Below are 26,773 nucleotides of genomic sequence, written 5' to 3'. Positions count from 1 at the left end.
TGTGGAGGGGTGTGAGGGGGTGTGAATGTGTGGGTATGTGTAGGGAGTGTGGGTGTGTGTGTGTGGGGTGGGAGTGTGTGGGTGTGGGTGTGTGTGTGTGGGGGTGGAGGGTGGGAGTATGTGAGTGTGAGTATGGCTGTGTGGGTGTGGGGGTTGGTGTGTATATAAGTGTGAGGGTGGGGGTATGTGTGTGTGGAGGGGTGGGAGTGTGTGGGTGTGGGTGTGGCTGCGTATGGGGGGAGTGGGGGTGTTGGTGTGCATGTGGGCGTGTGGATGTGTGGGTGTGAGGGGGTAGAGGTGTGTGAGTGTAGATGTGAATGCATGGGAGTGTGTGTGGATGTGAGTGTGTGTGGGTGTGTGGAGGGTGTTGGCGTGTATGTGAGTTTGTGTGGATATGTATGTGTGGGTATAGGGGGTGTGAATATGTGTGGATGTGTGTGTGGGTATGGGGTGTTGGTATGTATATGGGTATGTAGGTGTCAGTGTGGGGGTTTGGGGTTGGGGGTGTGAGTGTGCATGGGTGTGTATGTGGGTGTGTGGGTGTGTATGTGGGCGTGTGGGTGGGTGTCTGAGGGGGTGTGTATGTTGGTGGTTGTGGGTGTTGGGGGTGTGAGTGTGGGGGGTGTATGTGGGTGTATGAGGGGGTGGGGGTGAGAGGGTGGGTGTGGTTCTATGTGGGGGTTATGGGCATGTTGGTAGGTGTGTATGTTGTGAGTGTGGGTGTTGGTGTGTATGTGTGGGGGGTGGGGGTGAGGGGGTGGGTGTGGGTGTGAGTGTGGGGGTTGTGGGTGTGTATGTTGGTGGGTGTGGTTGTGGGGCCTGTGAGTGTGAGGGGTGTGTATGTGGGTGTGTATGTAGGTGTAGATGTGTGGGTGTGTGGGGGTGGGGGTGAGGGGTGGGTGTTAGGGGTGTGAGTGTGTGGGGGGTGTGGGTATGTTGGTGGGTGTGGTTGTGGGGCTTTGAGTGTGAGTGTGAGGGGTGTGTATGTGGGTGTGTATGTACGTGTAGGTGTGGGTGTGTGGGGGTGGGGGTGAGGGAGTGGGTGTTGGGGGTGTGAGTGTGGGGGGTGTGGGTGTGGGGCATGTGGTGATGGAGGTAGAAGGCTGGTCTCCACCCTCCCTACACTGTATTTCCAGAAACACATCAGCCAGAGAGAAGCTTGTTGCTGCTTTATTGAAACTTCCTCCCTGTCGCACACAAAGCAATTACACAAGGGGGTATTGCCAGGGAGCCCTTGCAGAGCCTTCTCCCTCTGTACCCCCCGACAGTCCCCAGAGACCCTGCCCCCGTGGTCTCCACCTCTGGGTCAGCTCCCTGGAGGACCCCGACACACAGGGAGGCAGGCACAGGAGGGCTGTTAGGGCCAAACCTCCCCGGCTCCACAACCACCATGACCCCAGTGGCAGGGTCTGTGCCCACAAGGGGGTTGCCTGCTTTGACTGAACTAACCTGTGAGTTTAGTCCAACGAACAGATGTGCCCGATTTCAGGGCTGAATTTTTGCTTGACCACAAGCCTCGGGCAAAACTGACTCGCCTATGACTGAATCGACTGAATGGCCAGCGACGGCCTCACCTGGGAATAGACTGGCAGCTCATCACTAAAATGACTGTGACTGAACTGACTCCTTTCACGGAATCCACTGCTATGCAGCCACAGTGACCACAGAGCAACTGAATAGGTGAGCATTGGATTGTTGATGACAACTCTTCAGCAGAACAATTGTGTGTTTGAAGGGACTGTTTTATGATGAAATAACTATTATTTCCTAGGGCTAATTGTTGAATGACAGTCTGTCAACTGTTTAAATGAATTTCATTTGAATTAACAATTACACAGCCACTCAGAGGTCCTACTTTCGCCAGAGTTGGCATCCAGTTGGTGGGTTCATTTGAATTAAATGGTTTGGAGGCTAACTTGATTTTTCAAATTGAATTTCATCACTATTCTATGTATTCTATTTATCACTATTCTAAATGACTCATGGTTGGCTAATTGATTATCATTTAAGCAAGCTATTTGAATACATTGATTACATATATTTATATATAAGGGGTAACTAATTGATGATTACTTGATTAAATTGCTATGTGAACTGACAACTATTTATAAATCAATGCAATAGACTGTTTTTTGACCAAATTATTTTACTGAACTGACAAGTGGGTTTTTGATTTGTCAGTTGCTTGGCTGAACTGATCAAGTCGATAGTTGCTTGACAAACTCACCAACTTTAGAATGACCAATCGTCTAAATAAGTGTCGGAGCTGATTGAAATAAACCAAGCATTGTCGGGCTGAATTATGGAGAGACCCGAGGAGTGATTCAGCCTGAAGCGCTGACCCAGTTGTGAGCAGCTCACAGGCCCTGCAGGAGGAGCAGGCCAGCGAGGGAGACACAAGCAGATTGTCCTGCCAGGGAGGGGCAGGAGGGTCCACCCGGGCCACAGGGGCCACCAAAGCAAAAAAGCAGATTATGAGGCAGCTCCACCCCTCCCAGCACCGGGGCTGGGGCCTGGCGAAGGTCACACCTCTGAGTATGGGGGTGGTGCTGGGCCCCCCTCTGGGGTCTTCGATGGCAAAGACACGGCTTCCTCGTAGGACGGCAGGACCACCTGGAGAGACAGAGAGATGAAGGCTGAGTATGGTCAAGAACGACCTGCAATTCCAACCTGGGGTCATGGGACCCAAACCCCCCACCTCTGGATGCAAAATGATGCTGCTGCTGCTGCTGCTGATGCTGATGATGCTGATGATGATGATGCTGATGATGATGATGACTGGCAGGTTTTGGATACGTGCTACGTGCTAGACATTGCCCGCATGAGACAGGTGCAGTTCCCAGCCCTGTAGTGGACACACTTGCCCTTGCCTATGCAGCATCGAGTCCCCCTTATTTTGAAAACAGTGCACCATTTTCCTTGGGAAAACATTCTCAGCCCATATACCTTCAGAAGAACTGGTCCCATCCCTCAGATCCAGCGGGGTGGCTGGACTCGGCCACTCAAAGTAGAATTGCATCCCCCCGGCTATAGTCCTTGGTTTGGGGATAGGCACATGGCCCAAGTTGGTCCAATCAGACATACTCCTGGGACCTTCTTTCTCTGCTGGGATTTCTGAGAGGGTGGGATATCCGCCTAGGGGTTTTGGCAGCCATTTTGCCACCACAAGGGACGGGCTTTCTGAAAATGAAGCCAACATCAAGGAAAGTAGAGTCAAGAGGTGGAGAGGACGAGATCATATCCTGATGTCAGGACTCAGCCGGGCCCAAGCCAGACCTAGATTTGGCTGCTAAGTTCTGTGAACCAGTAAATTCCTTGAGTCAGATTGAGTCGGGTTTCTGCCACTTTCAACCAAAAGTGTCTTAACTAATACAATCTCCACTTTACAGGTGAGGAAAGTAAGTTACCAGGAATTTAAACCATCACTTTCCAATAAGCTGCTTCTAAGCACACCCCATCCTCTCTTCCTGGAAAGCCTCCTTCTCCTTTCCCAGCTATCTCATATCCATTGACCCTCCAAGACCAGTCAACTGTCACCTCCTCCAGGAAGCCTTCCCTGATACCCGAGAAAAGGCCAGGCCCTTCCTCTGTGCTTATTGTCCCTGTGCTTCACACCAAGTTGTAATTGTATCTATGTATCTGAACTATACACTCCTCTAAGGCAGAGGTGGCATCTTAGTTTTCTCTGTGCCCCCCTGGAATTGATATGAGACTAGCAAAGAGTGAGAGGCAGTAAATACTGAATAAATGAATGAGTGAATGAATGAGTGAGTGAATGAATCTTAGACTACCAGAACTGAAAGAGATCACATTTCTTCTGTTCCAACCCTCATCTTACAAATAGAGAAACCAAGGTGCAGAGAGGGAAGGAGACTTGAACCAAATGACCAGGGAGTTAGTGGCAGGACTGGCACCCACCTGCAGCCACACTCACCTTCTGGAGCATCTTGGAGTTTCTCTTCTCCTCCACCGAGTTCATGCACTTGATGAATCTGTAGCACCGCCACACGCACTTGAACATGTAGACCTGGAAAAAGGCCCAGGTCAGGCTGTGCTTTGCTGAGCATCCTTCTCACACTCCAGCAGGCCTAGGACATAGGCCAGGCAGGAGCCACCACTCTCTCCAGAAGCCAGCATCCAGCCACGCCTGCTCGGACCTCTCATTCTGGTTGAGGGTTCCTCACCAGCCAGTCCAGAATATTCCAGGTATTGCCCTTTTCATTACCCCATAGACACCACATAGCAAGGGGATTTTGGGGGGCTTCTAGCCCACCCTCCAATTTCCCTGGCAATAGTCCCACGGCTCCTGCTTGACTGCCCACACTGACTGGAAGCTCACTACCTCCTGAGACAGCCCTGCCCTTCTCGAAACAGAGCTGATGGTGGGACATGTTTTCTTCAAAATTGCTTCTGATATGTTGTTTTCTAAAGCAGATTACAAAATAGCATGTGCAGTATTGGTCCATGTTTATAAAGGAGGAACAGTTAGTATGTATCCATCAGCTGATGCGAGTTGATGTAAGAATTGGGCAGAAGCTTTCCAGAGTGGGGCATACAATCCCAAGGGGTAAGCTCAAGAAACAACAGAAAACCCCCAGGATGCCCCCTAAGTAGGAGGAGAAGGTCCTGTACTGGAAGGTCTTGTTTGATGGATTCCCTGATGGGCACATAGGTGGGGCAAGGAGACATATGGAGGTACTGAGTGACAAAGAATGAGGCATGAAGGCCCAGGGAAAATCAAGTCGGTGGAGGGGGCCAGCACGGCAGAATGAGGGTCAAAGAGGGAAGCCCCTCATTGTGGAGGATAAAAAACAGAAGGGGGGCTGGGGGACGGAGCTGTGTGGTGGGGTCTGGGGAGGGGTCCTGCAGTAGAGAGTGCCATGGAAAGCCCACACTGGCTTCCCCCATGAAGCCTTCAGGGACGTTCTCACTGCACACTCACTAGTGCATTTGTGCTACATCAGTCCTTGGAGAAGATGTTAAAAGGGGCAAGGTTCTGTTTCCAGGTTGGCATTAGGTGACAGCAGAGACTGCCCAGGGCCTCCGATGGAAGCAGGAGCTGGGGTCTGCAGACGCCTACCCACCAGCACAGAAACGCTGGGGGGAAATGCACCCAGTTGTCAGCAGTGATGCTCTCTGTGTGGGGTGTGGATGGTGGAGTGCTTGTCTTCTTTCTACTTATCTGTAGTTTTTTGGTTTTTGTTTTTTGTTTTAGAGAGAGATTCTCACTCTGTCGCCCAGGCTGGAGTGCAGTGGCACGATTATGGCCCACTGCAGCCTCAACCTCCCAGGCTCAAGCGATCCTCCCTCCTCAGCCTCCCTGGTAGCTGGGACAACAGGCATGCACCACCACATCCAACTATTTTTTTTTTAATGTTTTGTAGAGACAGAATCTTGCTATGTTGCCCAGGCTGGTTTTGAACTCCTGGCCTCAAGCAATCCTCCCAACTCTGCCTCCCAAAGCACTGGGATTACATGGGATTACAGGTCTGAGCCACCACACCCAGCTCATCTGAAGTTTTTAAATTTCTACTATGACCTATGTTACTTTTATAATCAGAAAAGAACACTTTTAAAAGCCCTTCCTTCCATTCTGTGGTCATCAGCATCCCTGTGGCTTCAGGCCACAGGCCCCCACTGTGGCCTCTAGGATCCCATAAAATTCCCCACGAGAGTTCTTCGGGTGTTAAGAAACAGCTGTCATGTCCCCCCTTGAGTCCTCTGTTTTCCACACTGAATAGCGCTCAGGTCTTTGTTTGATTTTGTGGGGGTTTTCTGACTTCCTAAGATGGCAGCATTTTCTTGTCTCTTCACGTTGCTTGTTGTACTGCTGTGAACACTGTGCAGTGCTTCACCGTCACTCAGACCTGGGACCTGAAGCTGGGCCTGACCACCCCAGAGAAGAATGAGACCATTCCCCTCCCTCCTTCTTGTCACCAAACCTCTATTAACATGATCTCAGGTATATTCTGATGCCTGAATTACATAAAACTATAACATAGGCAAAGCAAGACTCCTGCCCCTGAGGCCCAGAGAGAAGTGACTTGCTGAAGACCAACTACACAGCTAGTGACAGTGGGGCTGGGATTCAAACGCAGGCCAGTCCAAATCTAATTCCAGACAGCTGGAATTAGACCTCTGAACACAGGTGGCCTTCACGGATTCACATCCCTTAAACGGGCTGTCTCGGAGGATCCCGAGTCAAGTCAGAGGAGCTGGCATGGGAAAGCAAGAGAAAGGAGCTAAAAGCAGGAGAGGGGGCGTGGAGGACATGTGACCCTGCCTTCTAACAGCTTGGCATGGGCAAGCCCGGGCCCAGCACAGCCTCACCACCCCTCCCAGAGGCGCAAGGCAGGGGTCCACTCACCTTGAAGATAAGGACAGTGATGAAGGCGATGGAAAAGATGATCATCATCTTGACGAACTGGTTATGAGGCATATCCTCCTGGCTGGGGAGGTAATTCTGCAACAGATTTGGGGGCCACATCAATGTCTCTGGACATAAGGAATTCCAGCAGCACTCACACATCCAGGAATAATGACCCCACCCTCCACACACACGCGAGCACAGTGTGGCACAGCCGTCACCTTGGTCGACTGCCACAGCAGCCTTAGGAAGCAGGTGCTACCCTCAGCCCCATCCCACTGATGGGCAAACCAAGAAAAGCCAAGTGGCTACTACCTCCAGATCTGCTTCCCAGGCTGGTGCACCCGCCCATCCCCAGCTGGCAGGTGTCAGCTTCCCATGGGCCACACCTATGCCCTTCTCTAGATGATCATTTTGGCTGACAGGGACCACCTAATCCACTAATACCTGGGAGGTTACATTCCCTCCCCTAGGGGCAGCTTGAAACCAATGACTGATGCAGGGGAATTCTCCCTAGGTGAGACTGCCTCTGTAGTCATTTGCAAATATTACCACACATTCTTTGAGACTCCTCCCTTCTAAAGGTGGTGTTTATTTCCTCTCCCCTTGAGTGTGGGCTGGACTTAGCAACTCACTTCTAACTAACAGAATGTGGCAGAAGTGATGGAAGTCGTAAAAGACACTGCCTTTCCTCCTCACTTATCTCTTACGTCGCTCCCGCAGGGAAAGCCAGCAGCCATGTCAGGAGAGCCCTCAAGCAGCACTACTACAAGTCCACACGATGAGGAATTAGGCAAAGAGCCCACACCCTGTGAGTGAGCCACCAGGAGTGCATACTTCAGATCTAATCAAGCCCTCAGTTGTCCACGGCCCCAGGTACCATCTCCGGTGCAGCCCCACCAGAGTCCCTGAGTCAGAAGAACCCAGCTAAGCCACTCCCAAGCTCCTGATCCTCAGAAACTGTGTGAAATAATAAATGTTTATTGCTTTAAGCCATTATGTTTAGAAATAATTCATTAGACAGCAATAAAAACTGATATTATGTCTGTGTTGCAATTCACATGCCAAGGCCCTCTCTGGAATCATGCAGGGCTGCTCCTACAGCCACGTCTTTGCTTCTTTGCTTGGCTTCCTCCTTTTCCCGAACCTGCCTTCCTCACTCCTTACAAGTTTCTTCCTGAGAGGGCTCCCTCAGTAAATCACCAGCCCAAGAGTCTTCCTCCCAAGCTCCAACTCCGGGGAACCCGGCCTAAACCACAGCCACACAGAGACGTGAAGTAACTTGCTCAAGGCCACACAGCCAGCAAATGGGCATGGACCCTGCCCCAGACTCACCATGTGGTTCATGGACTTGAAGTTGAGATAGGTGGGCACTTCCATGTAGGAGCTGCAGAGGGTCAGGATGCTCAGGCAGAAGTCCAGCAGCTGCAGTGTCATCAGGGGGAACTTGGAGGGGCTCTGGGGAGGACAAATACAAGGAGGAGGAATAAGGAGCAGCAATTAAAATCCCAGTTACTGAGGGGCACATAGTAGGCCCTCACTTGGGAGACCATCTCAGCTACAGACATCAGTGACTCTCGTCCCCAGTGCACAGAGAGACGTGAACACACAGATGTTCATACCAAGAGCTAGTGGCAGACCTGGGACTAGAACCAGGGTCTCGAGACTCCCGGGCCAGGGCCCTTCCATGATGTAGCCCCTCGGTCTCTTCAAGGACAACAGTTGGGGACGGTGAGAAAAGCAGCTTTGGGGGACTGTGTCCTTGACTGGCAGCAGCCCTCAAGCCACCCCACAGTGGGCACTCACTGGCATGAATCATCCTTCTCTTCCTTTCTTCAACTTGGTTCCAAAGAAGAAATAATACTGGGGGCTGGGGGCTGGGGGCTAAAAAGTGCACGTGCCCTTTCCTCGGATGTCAATTCACTTCCAGCGGCACTGAGTGCTGACCATGGGCTGCACCCCCAATGTGCATGTTCCTCATTTAACCCTCATAAGGCAGTCTGATGAGATGTGATTGCAGGTACGTTCCACAGAGGAAGAAACTTGGGGCAATGTGGAGGGACTCAGAGACTGGGTCAAGACACCAGCCAGGAAGAGGCTCCTACCCTCCCCAGCCTGAGCACAGGGCCCGTGTCTGGCCCCTCCCATCTCCCACGCCAAGCCTGGGCTCTGCTGTCCGGTGAGAGGTGGGGGCTGGGTACTCACAGCACGGCTCCGGGAGGCCAACTTGAGGTAGGCGGGCAGCTCAATGTAGGAGCCTAACAGGGTGAGCAGGCACAAGAGATAGTCCATGATTTGCAGGGACAGGAAGGGCAGCAGGTACTTCTCCCGGTTCTGAAAGGTAAGCCCAGCACCGTCAAGTGTCCCCTGCATGCAGCCAACACTCTGCCACCCAGCCTGATATCCTCATGCATCCCCTTCCCACCCTCTCCCAAATCTTCCCTGCCCTCCTCAGTTGAGGTCACCTTCTCTGAGTGACAATCTGGGGACAGGGAGTGGAGAAGACCCAGGCCCTGAATGAGAGGAATCTTGGTGTCCCAGGAGACGTAAGGGAACCGTCCCCATCTATCAGGGCTCAAAAGAGCAGATTTGACTCAATTTGCTCACAAGAACCCAGCAAAGAAGGGCTTCGTGCACTTTCTACAGAGGAGAGGGGATCAGAGAGGACTTGCTGGAGGCGGGGACACCGGGGCCAGATCGGGGAAGGAGACTAGGAGCAAGCAGGAGGGAAGGGCGGGGCACTGGAGGCGGAAGGACCGACATGAGCGAAGGCCCAGAGGCAGCAGAGAGCCCCTGCCCCCCCCATCCCCCCATCCCCCCACATACAGTTGGACCTTCCTCCACCAGCCACTCCCAGGGTCCAAAGTCACAGTAAGAGGCCCTGCCAGGAAGAGGCTGAAGTCCCTCTCCTTCAATTGAAAGCAAGTGACCACCGTGACCAGTATTCATTCACATGCTCTCACAGCTGGGGACGAAATCACGGAAACAGTGGTTTCCTGGTGTCTCATGTGGTCGTCTAAAATCACTCAGGAGGCAACCAGAACAACCTTGACTGATCTCAGAGTCTTCAGGGACCATCTGCTCCATTTCTCCATTTCTCTAGCTGAACCCTTTGAGTTGCTGCACAAGCACCCACAGTCACCCTGTGCAATGCAAACGGCCTCCCCGGGGAACACGGGTTCCAAGACAGAGTGGGTGTTAGCAAGGGGAGTGGGTGCTGGCATTTTAGGCAGGGTGGACCCATTCCAAACCAGCACCAAATCATCGCCCCACTCCTCCGGCCCTGCAAATGCCAGGCCCCTGTCTGCACAGGAAGGACCCTCTTCCTGGATCCTGCTCCCATGGCTATGTGGTGAGGCCCTGGCTTCCTGCCTTTCTGGGGACCAAGGGACAGAGGGTCCCTCTTCTGCAGGGGGTTGGGCTGCAGCCCATCTCAACTCTCCCACCAGATCTCCCTCGGGCCCAGGAGCCCCTCGTTGTCACACTAGACTGTCCCTGTCTCTCTGAAGGCCCATCTTCCCCAGTCAGATCATGAGCTCTCTGGGGGCCTTCCAGGGCATAGGTCCCCCTCAGGGTGCTGGCGCCTGTCACTGCACGGATAGAGCTGCATGCATCCCACTTTCCCCCTTCTTCGGCTCCTCTCATCCATTACAAAATCCAGTGCTTTCTCCCCTCCCTCACCCCCAGAAACAACACTTCCTCTTTTCACTCTCAAAATTCCCTGCTTCCACCTGCCATTTAAACGGATGTGAGTCATCAGCTAATTCTCACCAGAGTGTCGGTGACCAGCATAGCCCACCAAGCCTGGCCCCGTGGAGGCTCATGTTACCAGGGAACCGAGGTCACCTGCCCAGGGAATCTCAGGGAGAAACGTGGTTCTCCAAAAGGTAAGTGTGAAGATCTCCAGCACGCAGGTGGGACCTCCTGACACACCCGCCTCCCACCCTCTCGGCACCCAGCACTGCCCACCAGCGGGTGTGAGTAACAGGAAAGGGCGGGGGCAGCGGGGCTCAAGCCCTCACCTTGACTACGCCGATCAGCAGGCTCAGGCTGATGATGAAGAGCATGGCGATGAGCAGGAAGCTGGAGATCAGGTCGGCTGAAAGGCAAGGAGAGCAGTGAGGTGCTCAGGGGCGCCCCCAGGACCCCAGCCAGGCTCCCAGGACCACACTTGGGGAACCACTGGTTTGGGGACATGAGGATGCACAGGAAGGCCCAGGCCCTGCCCTCATGCAGTCCTCAGTCTGGAGTGGGCACAAAGACAAAAGCAGAACATCACACGTAGCACAGGAGGGTGCCACAGAGGGTGCTGGGCTGGAGGTGCAGGCTGGGGTCCACTTCAGCCGGGGTGAGGCTGAGGAAGGCATCCCTGGGGGTGGCCTGAAAGCAATGAGGACTCGGCCTGAGACAGGGACAGGGTTGGTGAGATCAGTGTGGCTGGAGCAAGGTGTGGGGTGAAGGATCACAGGGAGATGCTGTCAGAGAAGTAGGCCAGGGGCTGGATCCCATGGTGAGGAGTTTCCGTTTTATTCTAGTGTGATGAGCAGCCACTGACGGCTTTAAGCAGAAGAGTGAGGCTGTCACCTTTGCCAGCTGGTGGGGGTTTGCAAAGCGCCGTTCCATCTGCTCTCACCACCTGCAGATGTGGGTGGGGTCAGGTGGAACATCCCCATTTGCAGATGAAACAGCCGAGGCCCCAAGAAAGGAAGACACTTGCCAGAGGCCATCATCAACCATGGAGAGGTGGCAGGGCCTCCAACACCAGCCCGGCTGTCCCTGGCCAGGGCCCTCCCTGTCCTCCTCCCCCCGCCACTCCCCCGGCGTCCCCTGGACCTACCGATCCTGAGGTAGCCCATCTGGGAGAGCTTGCAGGACGACTTGCCATGGGCCACCTCTACCGAGTGCTCGATGAATAACAAGACGCTCATGATCTGGAGGCAAAGCAAAGCGTCAGTCAGCTGAGCCTGCATCACGGCCCCCCGACCAGCCCCTCCCACCTTGGTGGTGTACAGCAGGGAAGCCGGTAGTGGGGATCCCGGAGTGGACGGCATGCCTGGTCAGAGGGCATCCCAGACGAAAGAGTGGCCTTTACACACAGAGATCCCATGTTCAGAATCCTGGGTCTTCCTCTCTCCAGCTGTGTGACCCTGGGCAAGCTACTTGACTTCTATAAGCCTCGGTTTTCCCATCTGCAAGATGGGGATAATACTAGTAACTTCCTTAGGAGGCTACTGTGAGGAGTAAATGAGACTATCCCAGGAGAGCCCTTAGGCCCAGTTCTCAGTAAGAGTGGTGACCATTACTATTGAAGGTCAGGCTTAAAGAGGTGGTGTGGGGGGTAGAAGCTGAAGGCCCCTCCACTGCACCCCCTTCTGTAACAACAGGTTCTGGGGATCAGAGAGCATCATAGAGCTTCAGGTTCCCGGCATCATCAACACAGGCCCAGGAGGGCCCTGGAGAGCATCTAACCCTGAATCCTTGTCTCCCATGGCCCCTCAGGGAATAATAACATCTTCCTCATAGGATTGTGGTGGGGCCAGATGGGATAATTCACTTAAAGTACCTGGCAGATAGTAAGCAGTCAATCTGTGGCCATTATCCCCACTCGACTGTAGGTTCCAGGCAGGGAAAGCCTGTGTGTCTCTGTTCATTCCCCTAGCTGTTGTATTTGTTGAATGAATGAATGAATGAATGAATCCCACACTCTCAGATGACCCTTGCTAAGAATGATGGGGAAGGGGCAAATCTGATAGGCCTGGGTGTTGGGGTGGCCCTAGAAACAACTGAAGTCCAGCCACAAAACTGCAGTTTGAAAGAACCTTGGAGGTCACCTTATCCATGCCTCCCACCAACCAATGCAGGAATCCTGTGCCACACAGCCTCTACTTAAGTGCTTCCGGCCATGGGGAACTCACAACCTTATGTGTGTCCATGTCCTTGTAGCAAGCCCTCCACCCTTCCCCTACGACATAAATGCAGTTCTCCAGGTACTCTCTGCCCATATAAAGAACAAGAAGACTGTCCCCTCCCTTCTAGTGGGTGCCCTATCTCTATTAATATGGCCCTAAGTTTACACTGGCTTTCTAGGCAGCCCTGCACTGGTAACTCATGCTCAGCTGACAGGCAACCAGCCACCCACCATCTGTTTCCCCCTTGCTGACTGTGTGGATTTTTTTTTTTTTTTTTTTTTTAGCTCAGACACAGGTCTCAACTTGTCTTCCTGCCACATTACATCCTGTTTCGGGGCCTGGAAAGGGACTGAACAGAAGAGTGATGAAGAGCTGGGCTCCAGAGTCAGATCAAAACACATTTGAATCCAGGTCACTGTGTAACCTTGGGCAAGTCTCTTAACCTCTCTGAGTTTCCTCATCTGGAAAATTGCTGGATTTAGTGAAGATTAAATTGCATTATATTTGCAAAGCACTGAGCTCAGGGACTGGCAGGGGGTGCCCAGCAAACAGAATCTGCTTTTGGCTGGGGCAAGCTTACGTGGTTGGGCAGTAGTACCAGCAGCACAGCACATGCTCTAACTGCCCCTCTACCTGCTGGAGAGTGAGCTGGAAAGGCTTTGTCTCATCAGGAAAGTCGAGAGCACCCCGAGAAGAAGGCAGGTGTGGTGAGGGCTGTGGCTGACACTCACAGGAAACAGCCCTGAGAGAGACAATCTCCTTCCTCAGCCCCTAAAGGCCAGGCCGCAGCCCCTCTCCTCTCAGTTTCACCTTGAATGAGAGAAAGAGAAAGGGAGGCAGATGACAGCTCCGTCCAGCACAGAACGGGGAGTCCTGTGAAGTGGTGAGCTCCCTGTTCCTGGGAGTATGTAAGCAGATCACAGATGAGTCACAGCTGGGCTTAGAGAAGGACCATGAGGATCTGCCAGCATGAAATGAGAAGACTTTCAAGGTCTCAAGATTCCAGGATTATCTGAGATCTGGAACGAAGCCTAGAATCAGATCATCTCAACCTCCCCTTGCTAGAAGGAGCCTACATCTACTTGTTTTATAAGCTGCCTCTGCTTGTTTTATAAACTCAGAGAGATTAGGTGGCTTGCCCAAGGACACACAGCAAGTTAAGGGGGGAGCCCAAGTCTCCCAGTGCTGTTCTGATGCCTTCCCATTCCCTTGACCCCCAAAATGCCTCAGAGCCCAGCTAGCTTGAACCCCGGGGAGGACTTAGATATTTTGATCATGCACCTGTGTCAGTAAAACCTTTTGAACACACGCCTCTATTTTTCTTTCTTTCTAAATTACATGCATGTGTTACTGTCCTAGTTTATCATGAACTTCATAAAACAGCTACTAAAAAATTTCCAGAAATTAAAAAATTATATGATGGAAAAATTGAGAAATTTTAATATTGTCATCCTGAGGCCATGAGGTCACCTTGGACATTACCCAACTTTAGAGACCTCTACTAATCCTCAACTCCCCTACAACTCCTCTGTTCTCCTCCAAGCATCCCTTACTGCCCTGCAACCCCTCCAACCACCCCAGGGGAAGAAGGGGACATTTGTACAGCTTAACTCCATGCCACACGATCTTCCCCACTACCCAGAAAAGGGACTATTCTTAATACTTTCCTCCCATTTCACAGATGAAGAAAGTGCAGCTCAGAGAGGTCCAGGGCCTTGCCCAAGGCCTCCCAGCTGGTCATGTGTAGGGCTAGGGTTCAAATCTTGGCCAATTCCCTCCACTTCCCAGCATCTCCCAGCCACCCCGCTCTGCCTAAGGCCTAACCCTTCCCCTCAGTGCCTCAGTGGAGGCAGAGAGGTGCCCCCATCCCCTCTCCCTCTGCAGTCCCCCCTCCCTCCCCGCAGCCTGAGCACCAGGCACCAGAGGTATTTCTGCTTTTGTGAAAACCACCTGCATTTAAAACCCAGGCTCACCCTCCCCCCATTTCACCTTCTGAACAACCCTGCTGCAGGGGATGAGGGAGGCTCGTAGAGGGCAGGGACCAGCCCACGGTCACAGAGCGAGGCAACCTCAGAGCCTGACTCAGACTCTGCGGGGCCCCGACCTTCCACAAAGATGCCAGTCCCTGACCAGGAGAAAGGGAGGAAGCTCCGCTCCAGGCACCCATGTGGCTCTCTAGGACATACTACTGTGTGCTCAGACCTGCACACACAGGCTTGCACTGCAATCTCCCAAAACTTTACAAGAGAGGCAACATTTTCCCATTTTACAGATGAGGAAATGGAGGCTGAGAGAGAACTCACGTGCCCTGTGTCACGTGGCCCGGCTGGGGTGTGAACCCTGTTGCCTCTCTCCTGGGGTCCAGGGATCCCCACAAGGCTGGGCTGGCTCCCCTGGGTCTCCAGGATCTCTCTAGCCATCTGCCCACCCTTCCCTGGCAGCCAAACCCCAGCCCCAGCCACTCAGAGCTCAGGAGACAAGAGCTGGGGAGCAGGAGGCCTCCTCCACTGCCTCACTGCTGTGTGGCCCTGGCCAGGTTCTGGCTTCTCCCTGGCCTCAGTTTTCGCTTCTGGTCAAGGAGAAGAGACCCTCCTTTTCCCCTGGGGCCATTGGGATGACAGAACGCAGGAGGGAGAGGGGGGTGGAGCTCTTACACACGGTAGGACATCTCACCCAGGCTGCCCTCAGGCCTCCACCCCCAGCCACCCCAGGGCCAGCACCCTGCCCCTCAGAAGGCTCTCACTGCCCCACCCATGTCCCTAACCATCAGCTGTTGGTAGTTCCTGGAAAGTACCTGGCAGACCTACAGAGTATGCAGAGAGTCAAAATTTCCAAGCCCCCAGCCCTTGCCTTCCCTTCATGTCCCTGGTTCCCACCAGGACACAGCGCTGCCTTCTCCCTAAGCTCTGAGAGCCCAGCTGGGCTGTGACCTTGGGATCCAAGCCATCCCATGACAGGCACAAGCCTTCTCTCCCCCAGCAGTGCCCAGGCAGACAGCATGCCCTCACCCACTTGCTCCCCCATTACAGCATCTTTTCACCCACTGTCCTTTCATTCCATGCCGGTGAGATCATGAAGATAAGAGCTCGGGTGCTGGAGTCAGATGGCCCTGGGCCCCAGCCGAGCTCTGCACCCTTGAGCCAGCCGCTAACCTGTCTGGGCCTCAGCTCCTCATCTGAGGAATGGGGATAATCACTGACCTGCCTCACAGGATTGCTGTGGTCAAATGGCATCATGCGGTGCACAGAGCCGGGCACACAGCAGGTGCGCCATAAGCAAGCACAGTTGGGTGTTGGTTTTTGCTACCTCTGGGCATTCACTGACTCTCAGTAAACACTCTCTGAGCACCTACCACCTCCAAACTCTGTCTAGAAAAGCCACTGACCCTGGCATGCCGGTGTCACAGTCTCCAGGGAACTCGATACGTAAATGGTGTGCTCAGAGCCATGAGAGAGGACACGCGTGGGGCTTGGGGTCCTTGATGGGGGAGAGCGCATTGCTGTCTGAAAAACTTACGGAGAGTTTCACCAACAGGAAACCCATGAGCGTGGCTTTGAGGGATAAGTAGGAGTTTTCCAACACAGAAGAGAAGAAAGCATTCCAAAAGAGCAGACATCATGTGCAAAAGCCACAGGCCTGGTGGTGCAAGTGTGTTTCAGTCGCTTCAGGGAAACTCAGAAGGCACGGGAGTGTCTCTTCCCTGAGAGGAGGATGTTACCAGTGGGGAAATATGGCCCAGAGAGAGACAGCGACCAGCCCAAGGTCACACACCAAAACTGTCGCAGGGTCAGAATCAGCTCTGTCCTCCTGCCTCCAAGCCAGGCTCAGCCACCCTTCCCACCCCCACTCTCCTTTCCCGCTTTTCACCTCTTCCTTCTGCCCCTCTTTGGTTTCAGTTCTTATTCCCGTCTGCACGCAGCCCTTCTTTCTTAATGACAAACACAGCTTCCCTAAGCCGGCCAGTGGGGAAGTGGCCAGGGGGATTTGTTTCTCTTCCTGGTGGCTCTGAGGAGCAAGCAACAGGCTGGGCTAAAAGAATGGGGGCAGGGGCTGGAGAAGGGAAATCAGGGAAGGTGGGGACAATGGGGTCAGTATTGAACATGGCTGGGCAATAAGTATGGCGGTGCCAGAGGGGATGCCGTGAAATCAGTGCACCAGGTGTCACCTGGGAGGCACTGGCCACGGTGACCATGTGAGGCGGGGAGTGGTTGTTGGGATGTTGTTGGCGTTGGCGTGGTGATGACAGTGATGATCAGAGATGCTGTTGGTGATGTTGGTGACAGTGATGGGGGTGACGGCAGTGGGGACATCAGGATAGGATGGTGATAAGGAACATCATGTGGATGGTGGTGATGACACCAGAACCCCCGATTCTGGGGTTCAAAGACCAGTCCCTTCTGCAGGAGAGCAGGCCCACTCTCTCCCACTCCCTGAGGCCCAGGACCCACCGTCTCAGAAGCAGGCAGGCAGAGACCCACCCTCTGAGATTTTCAGGGAGGTAAAGGCTATAGAGAAAGGACCCAGCTGTCAGTGAGCACACACCCGCACCAGCCAGTGTGGACCCTTTCCTGCCCGTTTACTTCATTGGCTCCCCCTACTGAATGTTCGAGCCCAGGACGGGCCCGGGCTTGTCTTCAACCCTTCCCAGCAGACAATGCAGTTTTCCAAACGGGTCCCAAGTGCCAGAACCCTCCCTTGCCCCTCCCCCTCAGGGCTGCTCCACCGTGACCCTGTGTCCTAAGGCCTCACACTTCTGCCATCATCTTTATCATTATGGGCCCTCCCTGAAGCTCAGTCCCCTCAACCTCACCTGCCCACCCTGATTTCCCTGGGTTGCCTGGGAGGAGGATGTCAGAAGAGAGTCACATGTGTCACCATCAAGAGGAAGCTCCCCTTCCCCACCCTGTGCTTCTGGTCAGAGCTTGTGGGGGCTCAGTGGGGGCCAGCCCCCCAAGAGCACTGTCTTCCCAACCACCTCTCCAGCCAGCCCAGATACCACCAGACGCCCCCATTCCTGGGGCCACGCACTCCGCAGCAGCCCAGCCTGGCTGCCTGCAGCTCCCCAGAGCCTGGCTTCTCTCTCTTCTTCACTCTTCCGCAGTTCTCGTCCTCACCCCCGCCTCCACCTCATCTCCTCCTCCCTCCACTGGGCTCTGGGGCTCACAGACTGCAATGAGAACCCCAGTGTGGCCACTGATCCCCTGTGGGATCCTGGCCTGGCCATGTTACTTCATCTGTAACATTTCCTCATCTGTAGAAGGGAGAGAAGAATCCATCCACCTCGTGGAGTGGGTGTGAGAAGTAAATAATTGAAGACGGTGATTCAGAAAGATCAACTGAGCAGCACCGGTGCCTGTGTGTGGACACCCAGCACGGAGCCTGGTGGCCATGGCTGCCTTATTTGTAATAGCCCCAAGCTGGAATCAATCCAAATGTTCTTTTGCAGGAAAACAGGCAAATGCTTTGTGGTAGATTCATACAACGGAGTATACACAGCAATGGAAAAAGTGAGTTAGCTACCCACAACCACACAGACGAAGCTCCCAAACATAACGTTGGGAGAAAGAAGTGCTCACAAAAGAGCACGCGCTGCAGAATTTCATTTCTACGTAGTTCTACAGATGTACGTGTTATAGGACTACACAGACGGGCAGAAGTCAGTTGGGGGGGCAGTGGCGAGGCAGGGGCTCTAGGGGCCTCTGGGTGCTGGTCCTGTCTGATTTCTTAGTTTGGGTGGAGGTCACATGGGTGTGTTCACCTTGTAGAAGCTCACCAAGACGTGCACTTATGATAGCTGTGCTTTTCCATAGGTAAATTATACATCAAGAAAAGGTTTGCAAAAATAAAATAGAGATTGGCTGTGGCACCTCCTGTGCCAGGTTCCACGGGATGAGGAAGATGAATCAGGTTGGGTCAAGACCCAAACGAGCATCTAGGCCAGAGGGCACGACTCCCAGGGACCCAGCACACAGAGCTCCTCAGGGTCCAATGTGGGGGTCGAGGAGGGCTTCTCAGAGGAGGTGAATCTTGAAGAAGATTCCCCGAAAGAGCAATGGGAAAAGTGTTCCAGGCAGAGGAAAGGGCATGAGCAGAGGCCGGTGTGTGTGAGACGCATTCAGGAAACGGCAAGACGTTCCTCTTAGTGAACTGTGATTTGGCGCCGTCCATGTGCTGAATGCCAGCAGGCCTCAGTAAACGGCAGCAGCTGGCTGGGAGAACACACGGATCCACTGGTTCGGCAGGGGTGGGGCCTCTGGGGTGAGAGAGAAAGGGGAAAGAGCATGCAGGAGACGTGACAGCTCATGCAAAAGCCTAAAGAACCTAGACTCAGATGGCTCAGGTGGCGCCGGAGGAGCCCGTCACCTGCAGCACAGGAAGTGCTGTGACTGGGCTCTAGCAGCTAACTTTGCCCCACAGGCAAACAGTGCCAGTGAATCCCAGCAGCAGAGATATTCTGGCTGGTGGTAGCTTATCAAATCTCCCTTTAGGATCAGCCAGTGGTGGGGCTCAGAGTTGGCCTCCAGGTATGACACAAGGCCTTGTCATCCTCCACTTCCTAGATATCTGGGGAAGCACCTCCACTCCCCAAACGACTCCCTGGAACCGTCACTTCTCCCTTTATCTTCAGAGCAAAGACCCACAACAGTGATAATAAGTATTGATACTATTACATTGTGCATTTATTAGACGCCAGGTCCTCTTCTGAACACATACAGTCGGCCCTCTGTATCACGGGCTCTGAATCTGAGTATTTTCAATCTGCAATCCAAGATGTGGAACCTGCGGATAGGGAGGGCCGACCGACCGTACACTCTCTCGTGTCATCCTGGCGCCAGTCTTGAGAGACAGGTTCTAACATGAGTCCCACGTTTTTCTGATTTTGCAGGTAAAATTGAAATCAGCTCTTTACACGTGGGTTCTGTGCTTCTCAGAGCAAGGCTCTGGGGATGGCAGAGCTGACCCCCCCATCCCATGGCTGCCAGGAAGGCTGCCCTCCCTGCCTCCTCCTGGAGCAGACACCTGAGCTCGGGTTCTTTATCTAACACAGGCTGCAGAGTCACTTGCCCTCCTGAGCCTCAGTTTCCTCATCTGTAAAATGGAGGCCCTGGTGGCAGCTGCCATTTGTCCGGTGCCACAAATGGGAGTTACTGACTCCCACTTGACCGGGGAGGAAATTGAGGCTGGGGAAGGGGTGCTTTGTCCCAAGCAGCCCCTGTGCAGGGCTGAGGCAGTGCAGCTCTTGGCTCTGCTTCCTGCCTCATTAGGAGGTGCTTTGTGCCACTTCCCCTGGCAGGGTGGGGTCCCCTGGGAGACCAACGCTCGCCTCACAGTGAGCTCAGAGCGAAGTCCTGGTTCCAGGCTGATGCTCTAGGCTCAAAATAAAAGCCTCACTTCCTGGAGGCTTCGGGGCCAGGTTGGCAACAGAGAAGTCTTGGCCAGGCCAGGCTAGGCCCTTCAGCCGCTCTCTGGGTAGGATGGGCCATGGGGGCCTCCTGCTTTTAGAAGCTGGGGTTCACACCCCTGAGGTGAGGAGAACAACTCAGTTCTGACACTGAGGAAGGGCTACAACTCCCACCCTGCCCCCCACCGGCCTCCTCACCCCTCCATGAAGGGCACAGAGCTGCAGTGGCAGAGAACGTGGCCTCTCTGTCCAGCCCAGGGGCATCAAACGTAAAGGTGGCAAGTTCTAACAGATTCTCACCCAGGGTTTTCCCCACCTGGCAGTCTGGACTCATTTTTCAACCCCAAACAGATGAACTTTCAACAGGGGAGCGGGGCCAGGCACGATGGCTCATGCCTGTCATCCCAGCACTTTGGGAGGCTGAGGCGGGTGGATCACTTAAGGTCAGGAGTTTGAGACCAGCCTGGCCAACATGGTGAAACCCCATCTCTCCTAACGATACAAAACTTAGCCAGGCATGATGGCACACACCCGTGATTCCAGCTACTTGGGAGGCTGAGGCACAAGAATCACTTGAACCCGGGAGGCAGAGGTTGCAGTGAGCCAAGATCACGCCACTGCACTCCAGCCTGGGTGACAGAGCGAAACTCAGTCTCAAAAAAAGGGGGCAGGGGGGCTTGTGTTCTTCTTCCACAGCCCACTTCAGGCACTCGCCTGCTAGCCCCCCACCCGGCTTCACTAGGGCCTCCTCCAAATGATCACTTTTGAGGCAGGGACCACTGGCCCCATTTACAGATGAGGAAGGCAAGGCTCAGATAACAAAGGTGCCCGCCTGCTCAAGTCACACTGCTGGTGAGTAACGGAGATGGGCCTGTGTTCTTTTCAATCACAAATCACTGCCCCTGAAGTGGAGCAGAGAAAAGAGCCCCAGGAGTTCTAAGGAGGGCAAATCAGGAGAGCTTCCTTGAGGAGGAAGCTTCCCGTTAACTGGACCATAAAGAAGAAACGAATGGTGGGAGGCTGGATGAGGGCAGGGCCTCCCAGACAGACACACCGCCCCAGCCATGGGCCAGGGAAGGAACTCATTTGCCCACTTTCTGGATCATTCCACACACCTGTGTGCCAACAGGGGGACCTGAAGCAAGCTTCTGCCCCACCTCTCCACGTGTCCTGGAGCAAGTAACGGGCCCTGCTGGACCTGTTTTCCCATCTGCAAAATGAGCTTATAGGCCGAACAGAGATCCATCCTCTTAGCTCTGAAGCTTGTAAAAGCAAAGGACTCAGGCAGATCCCATCCCTGGGGACCTCTCCACCCTCCTCCCCACACACCTCGTGGCCACCCCTCCTAACCCAGCTTGACAAACCTCCTAGGTCTCTGAAGCACTGCAGTGTCCTTGCCCTTCAAGCCTGTGTTCATGCTACTCCCCCCCCAGCGTGGTCTCTTTTCCAAGGTGCCCAAGCAAAGCCCTACTCATCCTTAGGACTCAGACTTCCTCCAAGAAGCTATTCCAGAATCCCAGCCTCCAGCCCCGCATCTGTGCCCCCGTCATAGCCAGCAATGTCATCCATTGTCCTTGTCACAGGTTTTCCTTGGCAGACTGGCCCCTCAAGGGCAGAGGCCGTGAATGAGGCAGGGCTGTATCCCGGCCTGGGGCTGGGCACAGAAAGACATGGGGGGACTTACCTGCACGAGGTCAGGGCAATAGAGACTCCTTCTTCAAATACTATGATTTGAATGCTTTACCTTTTTTTTAAAAAAAAACAGAGTCTCACTCTGTCAGGCTAGAGTGCAGTGGCGCAATCTCGGGTCACTGCCACCTCCGCCTCCCAGGTTCAAGCAATTCTCCTGCCTCAGCCTCCCGAGTAGCTGGATTACAGGCTCCCGCCATCATGCCTAGGTAATTTTTTGTATTTTTAGTAAAGACGGGGTTTTGTCCTGACCTCAAGTGATCCACCCGCCTCAACCCCCCAAAATGCTGGGATTACAGGCATGAGCCACCGCACCCGGCCTTATTATTTTTTTTTTTCCAATTTAAAAGTAGTATACTTGAGCCACAAATAAAGTACCATTGGATTATAACCCAAAGCATACAGTAAAGATCCCTGGGTCCCTGTGATATAAATAAACCCTTTATTTATGTAATAAACTGGGAGTACAGACAAATCTCCTTGAGAAATTCCAAGTAATTTGTGTAGCTACTCTGCCCTCAAGGAGGTGGGGCGGAACTCCCCATTTATCAAACCTGGGCTGCTTGGAGCAGCACAGTGACTTCCTTCGAAAACATACAGCATGGAAAGGAGAGAAAAGAGTAACTTTACAAGGGAGCAACCTCAGCCAGGGGCTCAAAGTCACCAGCAACAGTGGTGAGTCAAGTTGGCAGAACCTTTTCTTAGTACGATGTTCTAAGACTGGCACGTCACCTCTGTGGTCTCCCTCCCAAAAGCACATTCCCAGTCTTATCATGAGAAAACCACCAGAGACCCCAGTTGAAGAACAGTTGACAAAATGCCTGACAAATACTCCTCGAACTGTCAAGATTATCATAAACAAGAAAAATCTGAGAAACCATCATACTAAGAGGAACCTAAGGAAGCGTGCAGACTAAATGTAACGCGGCATCCTGGATGCAAAATCTTAGAACAGAAAAAGGATGTAAGAGGAAAGCTGGGGAAATAGGGGTAAAGCATGGACTTTAATAACAGCCCACGAATATTCATTCACCCGTTGCAACAAACGCACCACACTAGCGTTGAGACGTTAGCAATAGAGGAACTAGGCATGGGGGACGCAAGAACTATCTGTACTGTGTTTGCAATCTTTTCGTAAATCTAAAACCGTTCTAAGTATGTGCACATTGTACCAAATATGGAAAATACAGAAAAGTAGAAAAAATAGAGCTTTCACTATCCTAGAACCCAGACACATTTCCTCCTCGCCCTGTTTTGACGTATCCTGTTTCTACACTGTTGAAATCATAGCAGGTGTTAAGTTTTTAAATCCAGACAATGCATTTCTGACAGTGGAATTCCAGGCACCCTGGGGAAGGGGGGTCAGGAAGGAAGAGATTTCTGGGCAAAAGTGTCTTCTGGGAGTGCCCAATTTCTACCATTGACTTAGGATGTGCTTCAGGTTGGCAAAAAGCCAGGACCCAAGGTACCCAGTTTAAGAAATTTCTCTAGACTGGGCTCGGTGGCTCATGCCTGTAATCCCAGCGTGTTGGGAGGCCAAGGCAGGAGAATCACTTGAGGCCAAGGGTTTGAGACCAGCCTGGGCAACATAGTAGGACCCTGTCTCTACAAAAAAAAATATTTAAAATTAGCTGGGCATGGTGGCATGGCGCCTATGATCCTGGCTACTCAGGAAGCTGAGGTGGGAGGATCACTTGAACCCAGGAGTTCAAGGCTGCAGTGAGCTGTGATGGCACCACTGCATTCCAGCCTGGGTGACAGAGCAAGACCCCATCTCTTAAAAACAAAAACAAAACAAGCAACAAAAGATGGGCAAGTTACTGAACTTAGAAAAAAAGAATAAATTTTAAGAAAGAAAGAAAGTAAGTAAGTTAGTTTGCTGGCTTCCCAAAGTGTGCAAGTTTGGGTGACCCAGAGAATCCTCTGCACAAACCCAGTGACATCCTGAGGAAGACGCCTGAGCCCAAAGCTACGGACCAGGCTTCCCTCATGTAATAACGCCCTCATGACTCAATAGAGCGTGGCACTGTCTCAGGATGGCAAGGGCTCAATTTAACCCTCCCTAGAGGGGCCAAGTCCACAAATAGCTCATGATGTGCAGAGTCGTCACCCATGGCTGGGTCCAGATGACAGCCAGCATGGGCTATTGACACATCTGGACCACAGCTTCTCTTTTTCCACCCAGATGCTCAAAGTCCTATCAGCACACCTGTTGCCAGCGAGCCTATGGGAAAGCCCCCAGGCCCTGCCCTTTCTGGGAAGGAGAGAGGACTCTTTCGGGGTGCAGGAAGATAACCCCTCACTGGAGTCAACTGAGGACCACAGCCTGGAGACAACCTGGGCCGAGCGCACGGCTTCCAGGACACCCCTCTGTTTTTATGCCTGCTCCTGTTCTAGAACATCTCATCACCCATAGGCATTGGTTCTCAACTGGGCGAGATTGGGCCCCATAACTAGAGACATTTTTGGTTATCACAAGTGGCAGGGTAGGGAGATGGGCAGTGCTGCTGGTATCTAGTGGGTAGAGACCATGAATGCTGCTGAACTTCCTCTAACGCACAATTCACTCCCCCATGACAAAGAATTATCCAGCCCAAAATATCAATGGTGCAACTGCAGGGAAGATCCAGCTTCTTAGCTTGTCACTCAAAACCTTTATCACCTCCTCCCCAAACTCCAGGTTGGTCTCTATTGTGTCCCTGTAGAAGCCGAACATATACGCCATTGCTCACCTGTTTCTCCTCCCCTTCCATACTGCCCACAACCAAACTCTCTCTCCTGCTGATGGCACCACCTCCAAGGAGTCTTCCATGATTGCTTGGGCCCACACATTCTTCAGCTCTGTGAGCAGGGACCGTATATCACACCACCATTTACAGGTGAGGACATCGTATGGCACGATCAACAAGAAACCTTAACAGCCCCACAGTCCCGGGTTTGCAGGGCAGACTCTGGGCCCACACAACCTGCAAATGGATTCGACTTGGCCTGCACAGAGATTTTTTTCTACTGTGCATCAATCACTAGCATTGAAAACATCAGAAGATGTGACACAAAAGCCTGCTCCCTACTCTCTAAACATCAGAAGAGCGGCCACAGGGGCCCACAAACCTTTCTTGGCAACAACCAGCAAAAACAGAGAGCAGCTGCAGGGTGGGCCAAGCAAGGGCTCCCTGGGTCACCGCAGGCCCATGTGCCCCCTGCTGTCATTCACATGGCCTGCCCAGACCCTAGAGGCATCACAGTTGGAGACCTCTGAGCCAGTCAACATCACCTTACCCCTGACTTTATAAAAGGGAAACTGAGACCCAAAGAGAGGCTTGTCTGAGCCCACACGGCCAGTCAGTAGCAGGGCTGGGGTGAAGACCCAGGGACCTGCTACCTGTGAGATGCCCCTGCATGCCACACTGTCCTTTCAAGAATGCTACATAGTCTCAGAGCTTGAAGGCCTAAAAGACAGGGTACAGAGACACTCAAAGAGTGATTTGCTTCTCCCAGCTCTTGCATTGGCAGGAGCTGGGGAGGACAACCTCTGAGTTCCTCCTCCCAAAACTAGAGTCCTTGAATCTGTCAGCTTTGACTCCAAGGATGCCGACAGCTTGACTCCAAGGATGCCGACAGCTTGACTCCAAGGATGCCGACAGCTTGACTCCAAGGATGCCGACAGCTTGACTCCAAGGATGCCGACGACAGCAGGTGCCATGTCTGATGCACAACGAATAATAAAGCACTCACCCGTGCGTCAGGCATGGTTCTGCATGCTTTGTATATATCAACTCCCTGAGCCTCACAACAAACCCTATCAGATGGGTATGATAATTCACATCCCCATTTTTTTAAATGAGAAAACTGAGGCTCAGAGGGGTTAAGTAAATCACCCAAGGCTGCACAGCTGGGAAGCAGGGAAGGCAGGATTTGCGTGCAGGAGTCTGCATCCAGAGGCCGTGGGCTAACCACCGAACAGCATCGCCCCCCTGAAGGCTGGGCTCTTGCCACATCTCTGCCTGCCCTGCCTGTGACAGGAAGCAGGTGCAGGCAGGTCTAAGTTTGCAGCAACCCACTGCAGCATGTGGATCTAGGCTAATTTTGAGGAAGCACTTCCAGACTCAAGAGAAAACTGTTAACCATTGGCCCTGAGTCACCCCAGGAGGAAGTCGCCTGGGTCTAGGGGAGATGGCTGTGGAGGAGATTGGGGGTAGGGTGGGTCTAGGCAGGACAGTACAAGCACCTGACCCTCATCCACCCCAGGCAGAGGGGGAGCCTTGGCCCCCGGGCACTGTGACTTGCCCAAGACCACACTGTGAGTTACCAGGAAAGGAGGAACCAGTGACAGCCATGACTTCACAAGTTGCCCAACAAGAGCTTGGGCCGGGCAAGTTACCCTAATGATTAGCACAGGTCTCAAGCTCTCTTTGGTGGGCAGAAGGCCGTGGTTTGACTGAGCTGGAAGCTGAGAGGACTCGGCCCCTGCCTCCCCACTGGAGGCACAAAGGGGAGATGCCCACTTCTCATCCCCTCGAGTGGCCCAGGCTCCCTCCAGGCCCCAGGGGAAGAATCGGGGCTATGTCTGCGGCCGACCTCACATCCTGGTCAAACAATCCCAGCCCACGTTCCTTCCAAGATCCCTGACTTCCAAAGCACTTTCACATCGGCTGTTGGCTTTGCACACAAATAACCTTCCGGCCACTGCTGTGCCCCATCTCAAGAGGCAGAAAAGGAGCCAGCCTCAGAGTGAACGTCAGTTACATTTGCCTGGAAAGTGGATTCCTGCTCCCTTACTCCTCACTCTTGCGGCATCTCCCCAGGGTCCCCCCAGCCATTTGACAGAGGAGGAAACTGAGGCCCAGAGCAGGACAGGGATTTGCCCAGGGTCCCCCAGAGAGGTGGGGAGCAGGAGTTCTTTCATTTGCGGGGCTCCATAGATGAGGGGTCACCGCAGACATGTACAGTCATGCAAGCACGCACACACGCACACCCGGGGCGCACACTCACCACATGGTAGATGGCCAGGGCGGTGGTGGCGATGCGGACATTGAAGCAGCAGCAGGTCTGGCGGACAGCGGACAAGCGGGGGTCCATGGTGCTGCCGTCCCCTCCTCTGAGGCACTGAAGGGGAAAGAGCCTGGTGCCTGGAGCAGGGCAGAAAAGGGGAAGCTGCTGGCTGCCCTCCTCACTTCCTTCCTGCCCCTTAGACAGGCAGGGACAAGGTCGTCACAGCTGGGGCGGGGCAGCTGGGGAGGGGGAGTGGGGACAGGGCAGCAGCCTGCCTCAGAGCACCCCACCGCCCTCTGCCTTTCCCAGGAGGGGGTTCCGGGGAGGACAGACCCTAAGACCGTCATCGGGCCCCACCCTGCACCAGGGCCAGGGTTCCGCCGTTTCACACACCTTGCTTACTAGAAGCACACT

General features: G+C 53.4%; 1 protein-coding gene across 2 annotated transcripts; it reads right to left on the bottom strand.

The window, feature by feature from the left end:
* Window positions 1-1,154: 1,154 nt before the first annotated feature.
* LAPTM5 (lysosomal protein transmembrane 5) lies at window positions 1,155-26,773 on the bottom strand. Of its 2 annotated transcripts, none has more exons than XM_055254803.2 (8): window positions 26,360-26,773; window positions 11,205-11,298; window positions 10,390-10,466; window positions 8,573-8,701; window positions 7,703-7,825; window positions 6,368-6,463; window positions 3,935-4,027; window positions 1,155-2,613 (listed from the first exon to the last, which is right to left on the bottom strand). In XM_055254803.2, exons 1-8 carry the CDS (start codon window positions 26,444-26,446, stop codon window positions 2,524-2,526), a joined length of 789 nt encoding a protein of 262 aa, XP_055110778.1. In that variant the 5' UTR covers window positions 26,447-26,773; the 3' UTR covers window positions 1,155-2,523. The 2 variants fall into 2 exon arrangements, with proteins under 2 accessions (XP_055110778.1, XP_063484074.1); XM_063628004.1 differs by lacking the exon at window positions 26,360-26,773 and adding an exon at window positions 24,100-24,624.

The sequence above is a fragment of the Symphalangus syndactylus genome, chromosome 12 (assembly GCF_028878055.3).
Source record: "Symphalangus syndactylus isolate Jambi chromosome 12, NHGRI_mSymSyn1-v2.1_pri, whole genome shotgun sequence".
Taxonomy (NCBI): domain Eukaryota; kingdom Metazoa; phylum Chordata; class Mammalia; order Primates; family Hylobatidae; genus Symphalangus; species Symphalangus syndactylus.
This window is presented reverse-complemented; position numbering and strand designations above follow the sequence as displayed.

Coding starts and splice junctions, on each gene's coding strand:
- LAPTM5 (XM_055254803.2), bottom strand. CDS start 26,446: ATGGACCCCCGCTTGTCCGCTGTCCGCCAGACCTGCTGCTGCTTCAAT. Junction 4,028..6,367: donor TCACTGTCCTTATCTTCAAG/GTGAGTGGACCC, acceptor GCCTTTTTCCAG/GTCTACATGTTCAAGTGCGT. Junction 2,614..3,934: donor ACTCCAAGATGCTCCAGAAG/GTGAGTGTGGCT, acceptor CTGTCTCTCCAG/GTGGTCCTGCCGTCCTACGA.